We start from the raw sequence: 15,343 nt of genomic DNA on the forward strand, positions 1-15,343 counted from the left end.
GAAAATGTGAAAAGTTTGCAGACGGATGGACGGACGACGGACATTGGGTGATCAGAAAAGCTCACTTGAGCTTTCAGCTCAGATGAGCTAAAAAGGCCATAAAAAATGTTGATGCAGTTAAATAGCTTACATTAGTATGCATATGAAGTTTGATAAAAATAAATCTTAGCTAAGCAAAAAAACTTTTTAAAAAATGAGGTCAAGGTCTGAGACAGTCAAGGTAAAAAATATTGATAAGTTGAATAGCTTACTTTAGTATGTATCAGCATATGAAGTTTGTAAATGTTTTAAAAATCCTGAATGGTTTCTTTAAAACTGAACTAAAGACCTTTTTTTGAAAAGTGGGGTCAAGGTCAAAGTATCAGTGTAATAAAAGTATCTTGAATAGTTTCTTTGAATCTGAGCTTTGAATTGGCCTAAATGCAAAGCAGGTTGAAAGGATGGAAGATGGGCATGACAAACTATATGCACTGGCCATTTTCATGGTGGGGCAAAAAAAAAAACCCAATAGGAAACAATCCATTTATAAATTTTTGGTTGCTTCATTTAACAAGTATCCTTAAAGAAACAAATATTATTAGATTTTCTGATAAAGCGATTGAATAGAAAGTTAATGTGCATTATTAACTCAGCTGCTGCAGCCCTGCTCAGTTTACAGAGTAATTAAATAAATCTCAAAATGCACTGTTTATTCAAATCACAGGCCACAGGTGCTTATAATCACAAAATGTATACATAAACAATTAATATAATGGAGTCTAAAAACAGACCTTATAATTTTTCGTATAAATTATCAGATGGAAAACATTTGTTGCAAAATTGCAAAAAAAGTTCCTTATATTTTAAGCATATTCCATTTTGAGACAATCATATGTTAACAAGTATACAACATTGTAATAAAAAAATATCTGTAAGTATCAAATCTCATCAATTATAACTGGAAGAAATCTGGAAAAAATAGCAGTATATAAAAATACTAAATAATATCTGCCAAAGAACAAAAGTCTGGCTTCAACTAGACACAAGAAAATCAGATATCACAACCTCCGCGAATTGTACACTGCATGTAAAGCTAAAAAGCAACCATTAGTCTCTGATAAAACTGTAGCTCCACTGGTTTGTTTTTATAACAACAAAAGAGGAAAGTAGCACATGCACTTAGAACTATGCAACAGTATATAAATATTGCATGTAGTTGAGTGTAACATTGAAAATTCTCACTATTTGTATAAAACATGCAGTATAATATAATAAATATTGCATGTAGTTGAGTGTAACATTGAAAATTCTCACCCCAAGAAAACCATTGTCAACCTCGGCTGCGCCTCGGTTGACAATGGTTTTCGAGGGGTGAAAATTTTCAATGTTACACTCAACTACATGCAATATTTATTATATTACACTGCATGTTTTATACAAATACATATAACAGTGAACCGTGCGCGCATAAATTCTGCGCAGTTGCTATTTTTTGGAATATCACCCGTCGTCAAGCACTATTGACTGTTGCTACGCTGGAGGGCATGGCTTCATTATTCAGTGGGTAATAGTGTTTTTTAACAAATGTTTCTCGACCAATCAGATTCAACTAATTTACATGAAAGTATAATATTAATAAATAGAATATTGGTCTTTGGTTTATAGTTGCATTGTGGCAAGATTTATTGCAATTAGATTAAAATTGTTGGAGGAGTACCTTTTGAAGGAATTTCATGACTAATTTTTATTTTTAGTACTGTAAATTCCAAATATATGCGTTGAATTAATTATCGCATAATTTCGCGAGAAGCACCACACACGAAATAAAATTACTCGCCTTTATTTTTATGGTGTTGAAATCTATGTATAAAATATCTCGATCAACCGTCCATTTGCGAATTATTATTATCGCGATTTGCCGTTGAAGAGCCCATTTGCGATAAATAAGTACTCACGAAAAATAAGGAATCCACAGTAACCATGGCAAGATCATTCATCAAAGTAAGAAAACAAGAGGCCCATGGGCCACATCGCTCACCTGAGCACTAAGGTAGGAAAAATTAGAAAATGGTTTTTTATTGTAAAGTTTAAATACATGACCAATCATATTTGCTATTTTTTAGAAAATGATTTTTATAGAATTTTCCTATATATATCTTTGAAAACTTTGGTTGGCCATTTTGGCCCCACCTTACCCCCGGGGGTCATGTGTGCAAAGTTTTATGGAAATAAATATGATGAATTATGGCTTTGTCATTCTTGAGAAGAAGATTTTTAAAGAATTTTCCTATATATTTCTATGTAAAAGTATTTTTCACATAACATTTCTTCCATATATATATGATGAATTATGGCTTTGTCATTCTTGAGAAGAAGATTTTTAAAGAATTTTCCTATATATTTCTATGTAAAACTTTTCATCAACAACTTTAAATCTACACTAAGCATGCTTCCATATATATATGATGAATTATGGCTTTGTTATTCTTGAGAAGAAGATGTTTAAAGAATTTTCCTACATATTTCTATGTAAAACTTTGGTCGGCCATTTTGGCCGGCCCTACCCTCGGGGTCATGATTTGAACAAACTTGAATCTACACTACTTGAGCATGCTTCCGTATAAATATGATCAATTATGGCTTTGTCAGAGAAGAAGATTTTTAAAGAATTTTCCTATATATTTCTATGTTAAATCGGCCATTTTGGCCCTGCCCTACGGGGGTCATCAGCTAGAACTTGAATCTACACTACCTGAGGATGTTTTTCTAAGTTTCATCTTTCCTGGCACAGTGGTTCTTGAGAAGAAGATTTTTAAAATATGCCACCAAATTTTCATTTATTCCCATTTATCTCCCCTTGAATAAGGACGTGGCCCTTCATTTGAACAAATCCCCTTCACCCAAGGATACTTTGTGGCAATAGCATGCCTGAGAAGTGAAAATGTGAAAAGTTTACAGACAGACGGACAGACAGACAGACGGATGCCGGACAAAATGTGATCAGAAAAGCTCACTTGAGCTTTCAGCTCAGGTGAGCTAAAAACTAATAAAAAATTAAATACATGTATTTCAGTGTAGTCTTCCTGTGTGCAAAGTTTTATGGAAATTAGAATAAAACTGCAGGAGGAGTAGTTTTTTGAAAGTATTTCACTAACATTTCTATTTTAAGATGCCATGGCAACACTTTTCATCAAAATTAATAAGTGATGTACTATTAAAATTGTGCATCTTAGTGTAGAGTACATGTGTGCCAAGTTAGACTGAAATCGGAGAGACAGTTTAACAGATAGATGGACAAAGGACAGCTAGCTTACTACACAATCTCTTTTACTTTATGAGCAGAAAAAGTAACTGTACACTAACAGCACTCAAACTTGGTAAATAGCATGTATGACACTGAAAAACTAGATTTATATTGCACAGGTTTCTCAAGGATAAATCAGGAAATGTGTTCAATTTAGAAGATAAAATGAATATTCCATAAACATAGCAATTTAATCATTTTTGTATTCACAAAAAATGTTAAACATTATATGCATTTAATTGTACTGAATTTCACAATAAATTGAATGTATCCAAATATAATTTAAAAAAAAAACTCCTTAAAAACACAGTTCCCTTTTTAAAAAAAAATCCATCTCTCATGTGCAATATTTGAAAAAAAAAATTGCCTCAACAATTGCTAAATAATTATTTTTACAGTATGTGTCACATATTGGTAGGGTCAAAATAAATAGTGTCTTTGACATAGGACACTGAAATCCTGTAGAAGAAGGTGTTTTTTCCATCACCCTAAACACATAAATTAATTTTACGCTGATTAGTCCTTCTGCTCCCATACAGCTGTATCACAGATACTCGCAACACAATAAAAAATAGCACCGTTCTTTGTAAATCAGGAAAAAAACACCACCTGTGATTTCAGAAAGTGTTAAGTTACCCTAGAATCTGCAATATAAAGGACAAATGCAGATTCTAAAGTGAAGGCAATTTTTAAAAAAAAATAATCCATTGTTATATGAGCAATTACAAATTTACAGTATATAGTAATTTATATAATTGATAAGAATTCTTTTTGAATTTTTAAATGAAAATTGCAATCAAATTATTTGTATTTAATTTTATGATTTTTTCTTAAAGTATTGTGAAATTTTTATGCATTGTAATTTTTATATAATTTTTATCACCATTGTAACCTTAAATTAGCTAGCTCTTCTTCCCAAACACTGAATCTCTGAAACCTTGATATATAACCAAAACAACCAATAAACATGTCTGTAAATCCAGCTGCTGGACTCAGTGACAGCTGATTCACTTGAGTGGTCACACTGGAATAAGCTGGGAAGTCAGCTCATCATTTTCTTCAGTATGACTGACAAATGCCGAGTCTACCGAGGCACTAGAATGCTGCCATCTTAGCCCCTCAGGGTCTTCCATAACATCAGAACTCACCTAAAAGGAGCACAAGTCAAATCTTGAATTTATTGAAATGGACAAGCACTGTAATTTTGAAATTCATATCATTCAAATAAATTTTCAATTCGATAGTATTTCATTTCTAAATGCTAAATTTTGCATGTTGGAAAACAATATGTTATTTTAATTTGTTACATGCTAAAAGGATTTTTTAATTAAAATTCACAATTTTTGTGCAAAATAGTTTTAAAACTTTGAAAATAAGTCCTTTTGAGGGAATATACCAAGGAATTCAAATAACTATGAAATGTAAATTGTTACAATAATTACAATAATTAATTACTATTTTAAACAATTTTCACCATTTAAAATTTGTAATCCCCTTGTACAAGAGTTTTTCCTGAAGCCAAGGAAATCTGACCCAGCAAAAAATGTATGAAAGGTAAAGTTTTTCAAATCTTGAATTTACTGACAAAATGGATAAGCACTGTAAAAAAATCATTCCAGCAAATTTTAGTTCAACAGTATTTAAAAAATTCCTTATTTTTGCATGTTTGAAAAGAGTTAACATAACATTATTTCTTAATCATGCTATCAATATACTGTGAAATCACAATTTTAGTGGGGGTTTTTTTTTTTTTGAAAAAAAAAATCAGATTTTTGTTAGATAACAAATAATAGAGCTTTTCATAGGCCTACTAAATATGAATAAGCTCTTGTTATAAACCACTGACTGATAGAAACAAAAGTCAAAATTTGAAAATGAAACAGTTTCAATATTCTAAAAAAAATGAAAAAAAAATTACAAAATGGCTAAAAAAAGTGATTTTACGTAAAAGGTGCATTTTCAGATGACCAATTCTATTGACAAAATTGCAAGCAGAAAAAAAACAACAGCAAATAACTGGTTAATTCAATCCCTTTCTTTATCTAAGACAAGGAACTACAAAGTGCTATATTTTAAAGTGGGAAAGAAGCTGGCCTTGCTTGTAGACCGTTTAAAGACACTTATGGACTCCTTTAATTTTAAAATTAAAACAAAGTAAGACTTCATGCTTCATACTCCTCTTTTTACTCTGGCCGTGCACTACCTGAGGATGCTTCCATATATTAAATACAACTAATCATGACTTCACTGTTCTTGAGAAGGTTTTTAAATTTAAAAAAAATTTCCTATGTAAAACTATGATCATCTATTGTGGTGCCACCCTACCCCTTCGACTATCTGAGGAGAATACCTTTATATCACAAGTAGACTCTTCTTGTCACTAGTTTATCATGTAATAAGTTTAGAAAATAGATTCACGCATATAGGAACATCCAAATTTACATTTAAAAAAAAGCATTAAAATTGAAAATTTCAAAGGTCTATGACTGCGTAACAAAACAACAGACAAAAACATCTGCTGATAAGTGGCTCAATCAAATGACTTTAAAAAAGTATTCTGATGGACGTACTTCCTCATAATCATGGCTTGGTTCCTCATTTTGTGGTTTGGTCCTCACTGGACGCTCACTGAACAGCTCCTCTGCATCCTCTGAGTGATGCTTACTTAGCAGAGGCCGGAAATGTATGATCTCAGCAATGTGAACCTTGTCTCTATAAAAACAAACAATTCAGGTATTCAGACAAAATTTAATAATTGACTGTTTCCTCATTCTGTAAAACGAGAAAACTTGGTGCATACATATTTTAGTGCAAATGCAATATGGCTTAATTTGCAAATAAAATACCTTGCACTTGTTGAAAATATATAGGTAACACAAGCAGCTGATGATCACCACAGCTGTAAACACAGAAGAAGGCAAACACCGACAATGACATTCATTCTTTTTTCTGTAGAGGCCCCGGGGGGCATTTCAATAGTCCTGAGAACTGTTTAATAAAAAAATCTGTTTTATAACTATTGAGTTTGATATCTAAAAACAGAAAAATATACAAATATATCATTATTTTATATTTTAAAACACTGGAAAAACCAAGTATAACTAGTAGCTGGTCCACTCCTAAAACCAGAAACACCAATAATGGCAATATAGGTTCATCTGAATATTGAAGAAAAATAGCACATACATATGGTGGCCAAAAGGTCTGTTCTAAATGGTTTAAGCGATTGTCAAACATCGCATGTTTTTATCGAATCTTGCTCAAAATATTGCGTAAAACAGACCTATCTGTGAGAATAAGGCTTTCAATCAAAGAAAAATAGATGATCGTATTCTAAAATTTAATGGCATCAATTCGTCAGGTGTTTTAGTCAGATTTGTGGGATCGATGAAGGCTCAAGAGAAGTTAAGTTAAGTTTAGTGTGCCCCATATTTTCCGTTAAAATCCAAAATGCATCCCCACCTTACCTCCACATATCGAAAAAATAATTCATGGAAATTTTTGAAATCTACATGTCTGTGTAACTTATAAACCTTTTTTTGTGCAAAAGTCAAAAGCAGTAGTGAGTTTTCTAGCCCAGTGAATTCTTGAAAAAAAGAAGAAACAAGTCAGGGGCAAGATTTTTGTATATATTTGTATGTAAAACTGTTAATTCCAAAATATATTTGTTGAAAACTGCAATAATATACTGGCCCAGTTTTATACAGAAAATGTTTTATTTCATGCAATGGAGAACTATATAAAAGACTGAAAATCCAGTCGTATCATGTAACTTAAAATCTTGAATGAATGTCGCTAATAGCATAACCAGTCATAAACCGCGCTAGTAAACAAACCAAACAATGAAATATAGTATTGTTGATAAACAGTACCATAGTCCTACTCTACTTCTTTGCAAATGAAAATTTTCTTTGAAATATTTTTTCAAATAAGCCTTTGGCAGCATTTTTAAAATCGTGCCATGTGGATAAAAACGCGAATTTTCAGTATGCTAAACATTCTATATTCTGAAGTCATTTTCGGAGTTATTACGTCACAAAAATTATAAATTGACGTCACAAATACGTGTATATTTTTCTGATCTTTCCAATGATATCAAACTCAATAATTTTCCGTAAAACGGTTAATTTTTTATTAAACAGTTCTCAGGACTTTTGAAATGCCCCTCGTACATGGACGTGACACAATTTCTATTTTAAACTTTTTTATATATTTCTATGATATATAATTGTGGGGTGTCCACACATTTTCTTCTTATTAAAAGCATGTGCATGCATCAAAGGAAAGTTACTTGGATAATTGGTAACCATAATCAGGTATTGTCTGCAAGGTCAATTGTCTGCAAGGTCAATTGCCATGCTTGATCGCATTGTTCACCTCGAGGCGATAGATGATTGACACGCCGAGAAGTCTAACTTTGAAAATGCTAATGAAAAGTACCCGGTAACAAAGGACAATAGTCTAATTACTTCATAATTTGGCAGTACATGTATTTTCTCGATCAATCATACAGTTTACCAGTGTAAGTACGGTGACCCTAAAACATACATGTAACATCACTTGTAGGTAATCACACATTCCTGTTTACATTTTTTTGAACACAAATATTCAGAAATCTTTTAGTGCACAATAAATTATAGTGTTCAAGAGCACTTGCACCAAAGGCGCTAAAATAAGTAGTGCGTCATATTTTCTTGTTTTACGGTATCCTCTTCTGTAAAAGTTTTAAATCTGAGTCTTAATATGGCTTAATTTCCCAATACCTCTTATGTTGTAGGTAACACAAGCAGCTGATGATCACCACAGCTGTAAATACAGAACCCAGGATGACTCCAACAATGACCGAGGGAGAGTCCTCTGAAGGCCTTTTTGTCTTTTCTTGATTATCTCCCCTTGTGACAGGAAAAACCCTGTATATTTACAGCTAAAAATAAAAATAATTGCTTAGTCTGTACTTAAAACACAGGAAAAACCAAGTATATGGCTTGGTCTACACCTTAATCCAGAAAAAAAAACAGTTTAGGTTCCTCTGAATATTGAAGAAAAATAACACATATATACAAAAGGTCTGCAACTCAAATTCCAGGATAGACTGATTGGTACTCAAATATGGGAAAGTCTGGTCTGAACTTCAAAATAAGATAAAACCAGTATAGTCTGATTTTGTTTTATCACATTGTCCAATAAAACTGATCAGTTTCAATCTTTAAAAATTTTATAAGGATAAATAAGACCATGTGATCTGGCTTGTAGCATTGAATTTTTCTCAATAAATTATCCTGATATCCATTCATTAAGAAAAGCAACCAATCATTTATTTCAAGAGATAAGAAAAAGTCACCCACTAAATTATGGAACTTACACACAATAATCCATCTTTTTGTCTTCTGAATAAGAGCATGTTCCCCCATTCATACACACTACATTACAAGGGGAAACTGAAAGAGTTGTCAGGCTGACTTTGGTTGTAAAGGCTGCTTGTTCCATCCTGGGTCTAGTAGGTGTTGGATCCAGTATACGTGGAAAAGGTGTTGGCTCAATCTTTATAGGTGGAAAAGGTGTTGGGGATACTTTCGAAGTAATGGTTATTGTGGTTACTCTTGGTGTACTAGTTGTTGGGTAACCTCTGTGAGTTGTAGAGGAAACTCTTGGTAGAAGAGATGACTTTGATATTCCATGTCTTACTGAAGTTTTAGTACTAGGCAGAGGTACCATATGAGGATCTGTAATATAAAATCTGCTGTAGGTGACATGACATTAGGTGACATAAAAATATGTGGTCGACAGTATAAGACATGATACATACTTCTACATGTCCTGTTATTGATGAGATCCCACCCATCAGGACAGGCACAAACAGCTCCCTCTGGTGTCAGTAAACACAGGTGTGAACAGAATCTCTCCAAACATACACCTGACCTGGAACCTATACAGAAACAAATACTGTCATTAATAAATGTTAAAAACATCTAAAAATAAGTGTCAATAAATTGAAACATAGATATAGAAAACACAAAATATTTCATGGGAGTTATCATCACTTATGCTAATTAAACAAAAAGGAATTTTCAGACATATCTTCCCTTACAAAACAGCAAAGTACCAAAGTGTACCAATTAAAGTACCAATCATCAAACTGCCACATCCACAAAGAACTGAATGACTCCCATGAAAACCAACTTCATTTTTAGCTTTGTTCATAATATACAGATATATTACCATTGTAGCTATTGTGTATGTTAGAGACTGACATGAAATCTGATTAGATTTACACAAATATAAAAGACTTGCCTGCATTCTGAAGAATTGGATGGATGACCTTGAGTTGACTGGAGAAGGGAAGGTCACCAGTCAGCAGGGTCGTATGTCCTGTGACCCGATTATATCTATTTAGAGACTTTGTTGCTTCATCGGTAAAGTACAGGTCATCCCCAAAAACATTTATTGACAGGAATTTGTACGAAAGCTGAGACAAAATAGTCCTCCTGTGAAAATTATAAATTATCAGATAATAAGCAGCAAGTCATAATCTATCACAATTAAGATGCTCTACCAACTGAGCTATCCAGGCCAATATTCAAAGCACAAACCATTACAAGAAGAACATAGAGGCAAAGAAGGGAGAGAGAAAATGATGGTACTTCTCACAAAAGTATGCAATAATAAATTCCACAGGTATATATTGAGACTTCAGTTACCCTGTAGATAATGCAGTTAATCAGATTTTTGTACAGAGTACTTTAACAGTTCAAAAGAAAAACATATCATCTTTAAATGTCATTCATATGAAAGAAATCTATAAGTAAAAGATTAAAGGAAATTTTTTGCTTTCAGTATTTGATTACAATATAAAGAGACACCATCAAAGTATGTTAGCTTCACCATCTGAAAGATTTGCAACATGAATCCAGAAGAATTGGATGATAAAAAAATACTGTGGAGTACCTGTAATTTCCATCAGTGCTGCAGCTCTCAATAGCATGTTGAACATGATCTATCCAGTAGAGTCTGTCAGAGAACTGATCCAGCACCAGACTGCTCCTGACAGAGACAATGTCAAACTCCACTACACTCCTCCTCAGTATCCCCGACATTGTACTCATCTGTATAGAGTCAGCACTCAACCAAAACATCAGTCTGAAACCAAAAAATCAGTCTGAAACCAGAAACATCAGTCTGAAACCAAAACATCAGTCTGAAACAAAAACAGCAGTCTGAAACTAAAACATCCTTCTGAAAACCAGAAACATTAGTCTGAAATAAACACAGCAGTCTGAAACCAAAATATCTGTCTGAAACCAAACTAGAAGTCTCTGTCGAGACTGTAGCTCTACTGGTTTAAACTTATAACAAATTAATGGAAGAGAAAAGTAGCAGTTGGGACTTGAAGCTTTAAAATGGCAATAAATAGAATAGTAATCCTTGATTAATTCACTTTTTTTGCAATATTGCAATAAGACTACAACTGTAAGAGTAGCTTTTAATAAAATTTTAAAGAATTTTCAATTATAGTTACCATTCATCAAAATAAATTCAATAAACAATAAAAGACAATAATGTATCTTAGTGTAGTCTATCTGCATGCAACATTATATCATAATCAAACTAAAACTGTATTTGTAATAGCATTTTTAAATTATTTTACAGAAATTTCTATTTTTAGTAATCACGAAAACACCATTCATTAAAATAAAAAAACGATAAAGAGAATTAGGTATGATAGTGTAGTCTACTTGTGTGCCAAGTTGTATTGAAATCAGACCAAAACTGTAGAAAGAATAGCATTTTGAAAGCATTTCACAGAAATTTCTATTTTTAGTAACCACGGCAACACTGCTCATCAAAAACGATGCACAAAATTATGTATCTTAATATAGTCTACTTGTGTGCCAAGTTATACTGAAATCAGATCAAAACTGTAGGAGGAGTAGCATTTTGAAAGCATTTCACAGAAATTTCTATATTTAGTAACCACGGCAACACCGCTCATCAAAATCAAACATAGGTAATCAGAGATTACAGAGCTCACCTCAACGAATGTTGTCTTTAAGTAAGGCAAAGTCACACAATTAACCAACAAAAAGTGTACATTCCAAAAATGAAAATATTCATGCAATTATGACCTGATACATTGAAATAGACCTATATAAAAAATTCAAACTTGTTCTTCTTCATGAAAATGTAATTAAAATCCAGCATCTGAAGCAAATTTGAGAGTTTTCAGCCCTTGATGCATCATATTTGTGCAAGTTTGGTTTATACAATGTTATATAAGCTTTATAGCTTTTTGGTAAAAGACCTGTACCAATAACTTTTACCTGGTCCATTATCTTAAAAATGTATGTCAAATTCAGCATCCGAAGCAAGTCCATTAGTGCATCCTAAGATGTATCGTCCATGCAAGTTTGGCCATTAAAGAACTCATAGTTACTTGGAAATGAATCATGCACAAAAAACTTTAACCTGTTCACTCAACCAGAAAATGTAGGTCAGATTCAGCATCCGAAGCAAGCCTGGTAGTATGCATCCTTAGATGTATCATCCATGCAAGTTTGGTCAACATAGGGCTTATAGTTACTTGGAAAAGAAATCTGCACCAAAAACTTTAACCTGTTCACTCAACCGGAAAATGTAGGTCAGATTCAGCTCAGCATCCGAAGCAAGTCTGGTAGTATGCATCCTTAGATGTATCATCCATGCAAGTTTGGTCATTATAGTGCTCATAGTTACTTGGAAATGAGACCTGCACCAAAAACATAAACCTGATCCCGAAAATGGTCAGATCCAGCTTCAAAAGCAAGCCTGGTAGTATGCATCCTTAGATGTATCATCCATGCAAGTTTGGTCATTATAGTGCTCATAGTTACGTGGAAATGAGACCTGCACCAAAAATTTAACCTGTTCACTCAGCCGGAAAATGTAGCTCAGATTCAGAATCCGAAGCAAGCCCGGTAGTGTGCATCCTTAGATGTATCATCCATGCAAGTTTGGTCAACATAGGGCTTATAGTTCCTCTGAAATCAGACCTACACCAAAAAGTGCACCAAAAATGTTAATCTGCTCCAAAAACATTAACCTGGTCATTCCTTTGCTGAAATTGCAGCATCTGAAACTTTGACTGGTACAATGAAACACACTAGAAGCATCTTCCATGCATGTCTAATCAATATAGGACATAGAAGTACTTAAAAAGAAAACTCCTCCAAAAAACTTTACCTGGGATGCCGACACCGATGCCGACGGTATTACATAAGCTCCCCCAACTTCATTCAGGTGAGCTAAAAACAGATGCACAGAATTATGTTCTTAGTATAGTCTACTTGTGTGCCAAGTTATATAATTAAATCAGACCAAAACTGTAGGAAGAGTAGTATTTTGAAAGCATTTCACAGAAATTTCTATTTTCAGTAACCACGGCAACACCGTTCATCGAAATCAAAAACCAATGCACAGAATTATGTATCTTAGTATAGTCTACTTTTGGGCAAAGTTATATTGAAATCAGACATTAACTGTTGGAGGAGTAGCATTTTGGAAAATTGTTTACAGACAGACAGCTGGACAGATGGATGAACGCCGGACGCATTACTATTGCATAAGCTCTTCTGGTCTCTGATCAGTAGAGCTAACCATCAGTCTGAAACCAAAACCATCAGTCTGAAACCAAAAACATCAGTCTGAAACCAAAACAACAGTCTGAAACCAAAAACAGCAGTCTGAAACCAAAAACAGCAGTCTGAAACCAAAAACATCAGTCTGAAACCAAAACAACAGTCTGAAACCAAAAACATCAGTCTGAAACCAAAAAAACATCAGTCTGAAACAAAAACAACAGTCTGAAACCAAAAACATCAGTCTGAAACCAAAAACATCAGTCTGAAACCAAAGACATCAGTCTGAAACCAAAACAACAGTCTGAAACCAAAACAACAGTCTGAAACCGAAAACATCAGTCTGAAACCAAAACAACAGTCTGAAACCAAAAACATCAGTCTGAAACCAAAAACATCAATCTGAAACCAAAACAACAGTCTGAAACCAAAAACATCAGTATGAAGCCAAAAACATCAGTCTGAAACCAAAAACATCAGTTTGAAACCCAAAACAACAGTCTGAAACCAAAAACATCAGTCTGAAACCAAAGACATCAGTCTGAAACCAAAAACATCAGTGTGAAACCAAAAACAACAGTCTGAAACCAAAAACATCAGTCTGAAACCAAAAACATCAGTGTGAAACCAAAAACATTAGTCTGAAACCAAAAACATCAGTCTGATACCATAAACAACAGTCTGAAACCAAAAACATCAGTTTGAAACCAAAAACATCAGTCTGAAACCAAAAACATCAGTCTGAAACCAAAACAACAGTCTGAAACCAAAAACATCAGTCTGAAACCAAAAACATCAGTCTGAAACCAAAACAACAGTCTGAAACCAAAAACATCAGTCTGAAACCAAAAAACATCAATCTGAAACCAAAACAACAGTCTGAAACCAAAAACATCAGTCTGAAACCAAAGACATCAGTCTGAAACCAAAAACATCAGTCTGAAACCAAAAACATCAGTTTGAAACCAAAAACAACAGTCTGAAACCAAAAACATTAGTCTGAAACCAAAAACATCAGTTTGAAACCAAAAACATCAGTCTGAAACCAAAAACATCAGTCTGAAACCAAAAACATCAGTCTTAAACTAAAACATCAGTTTGAAACCAAAAACATCAGTCTTAAACTAAAACATCAGTCTTAAACTAAAACATCAGTCTGAAACAAAAAATATCAGTCTGAAACCAAAGACATCAGTCTGAAACCAAAAATATCAGTCTGAAACCAAACACATCAGTCTGAAATGAAAAACATCAGTTTGAAACCAAAAACATCAGTCTGAAACCAAAATCATCAGTTTGAAACCAAAAACATCAGTCTGAAACCAAAAACATCAGTCTGAAACCAAAACAACAGTCTGAAACCAAAAACATCAGTCTGAAACCAAAAACATCAGTCTGAAACCAAAACAACAGTCTGAAACCAAAAACATCAGTCTGAAACCAAAAACATCAATCTGAAACCAAAACAACAGTCTGAAACCAAAAACATTAGTCTGAAACCAAAAACATTAGTCTGAAACCAAAAACATCAGTTTGAAACCAAAAACATCAGTCTGAAACCAAAAACATCAGTCTGAAACCAAAAACATCAGTCTGAAACCAGAAACATCAGTTTGAAACCAACCAGAAGTCTCTGTCGAGACTGTAGCTCTACTGGTATGTACTTATCAAAAACCATTGCACTATTTTATGTATCTTTGTGTAGTCTACTTGTGTGCCAACTTATTTTGAAATCAAACTAGAACTGTAGAAGGAGTAGCGTTTTAAAGGAATTTCACAGAAAATTCTATTTTTAGTAACCATGGCAACACCGTTCATCGAAATTAGAAACCGATGCACTATTCTATGTATCTTAGGGTAGTCTACTTGTGTGCCAAGTTATACTGAAATCAGACCAAAACTGTAGAAGGAATAGCGTTTTTAAAGAATTTCACAGAAAATTCTATTTTTAGTAACCATGGCAACATCCTTCATCGAAATTAGAAACCGATGCACTATTCTATGTATCTTAGTATAGTCTACTTGTGTGCCAAGTTATATTGAAATCAGACCAAAACTGTAGAAGAAGTAGCGTTTTTAAGGAATTTCACAGAAAATTCTATTTTTAGTAACCATGGCAACATCCTTCATCGAAATTAAAAACCGATGCACTATTCTATGTATCTTAGTGTAGTCTACTTGTGTGCCAAGTTATATTGAAATCAAACTAGAACTGTAGAAGGAGTAGCGTTTTTAAGGAATTTCACAGAAAATTCTATTTATAGTAACCATGGCAACACCGTTCATCGAAATTAAAAACCGATGCACTATTCTATGTATCTTAGTGTAGCCTACTTGTGTGCCAAGTTATATTGAAATCAGACCAAAACTGTAGAAGGAGTAGCGTTTTAAAGGAATTTCACAGAAAATTCTATTTTTAGTAACCATGGCAACACCGTTCATCGAAATC

The 15,343-nt window shown here is 33.3% G+C and overlaps 2 protein-coding genes across 2 annotated transcripts in view; one reads left to right on the forward strand and one right to left on the reverse strand.

Annotated features, from left to right (window-relative positions):
• LOC134274504 (CCR4-NOT transcription complex subunit 9-like) overlaps positions 1 to 15,343 on the forward strand; it is a 152,380-nt gene that overhangs the window by 17,651 nt on the left and 119,386 nt on the right. The gene's annotated exons all lie outside the window — the stretch shown is intronic.
• The window catches only part of LOC134274481 (low-density lipoprotein receptor-related protein 4-like), a 41,251-nt gene continuing 29,877 nt past the window's right edge, over positions 3,970 to 15,343 (reverse strand). The window contains exons 25-31 of the mRNA XM_062756756.1: positions 10,229 to 10,420; positions 9,575 to 9,768; positions 9,090 to 9,209; positions 8,646 to 9,006; positions 8,047 to 8,193; positions 5,854 to 5,995; positions 3,970 to 4,431 (exon numbers count right to left, since the gene is read on the reverse strand). Coding sequence (XP_062612740.1) covers positions 4,303 to 4,431; positions 5,854 to 5,995; positions 8,047 to 8,193; positions 8,646 to 9,006; positions 9,090 to 9,209; positions 9,575 to 9,768; positions 10,229 to 10,420 — 1,285 coding nt within the window. The 3' untranslated portion in view covers positions 3,970 to 4,302. The remainder of the gene's footprint in view (positions 4,432 to 5,853; positions 5,996 to 8,046; positions 8,194 to 8,645; positions 9,007 to 9,089; positions 9,210 to 9,574; positions 9,769 to 10,228; positions 10,421 to 15,343) is intronic.

Source organism: Saccostrea cucullata, unplaced genomic scaffold, assembly GCF_032062105.1.
Source record: "Saccostrea cucullata isolate Sc308-1 unplaced genomic scaffold, CSIRO_AGI_Scuc_v1 ctg265, whole genome shotgun sequence".
Classification (NCBI taxonomy): Eukaryota; Metazoa; Mollusca; class Bivalvia; order Ostreida; family Ostreidae; genus Saccostrea; species Saccostrea cuccullata.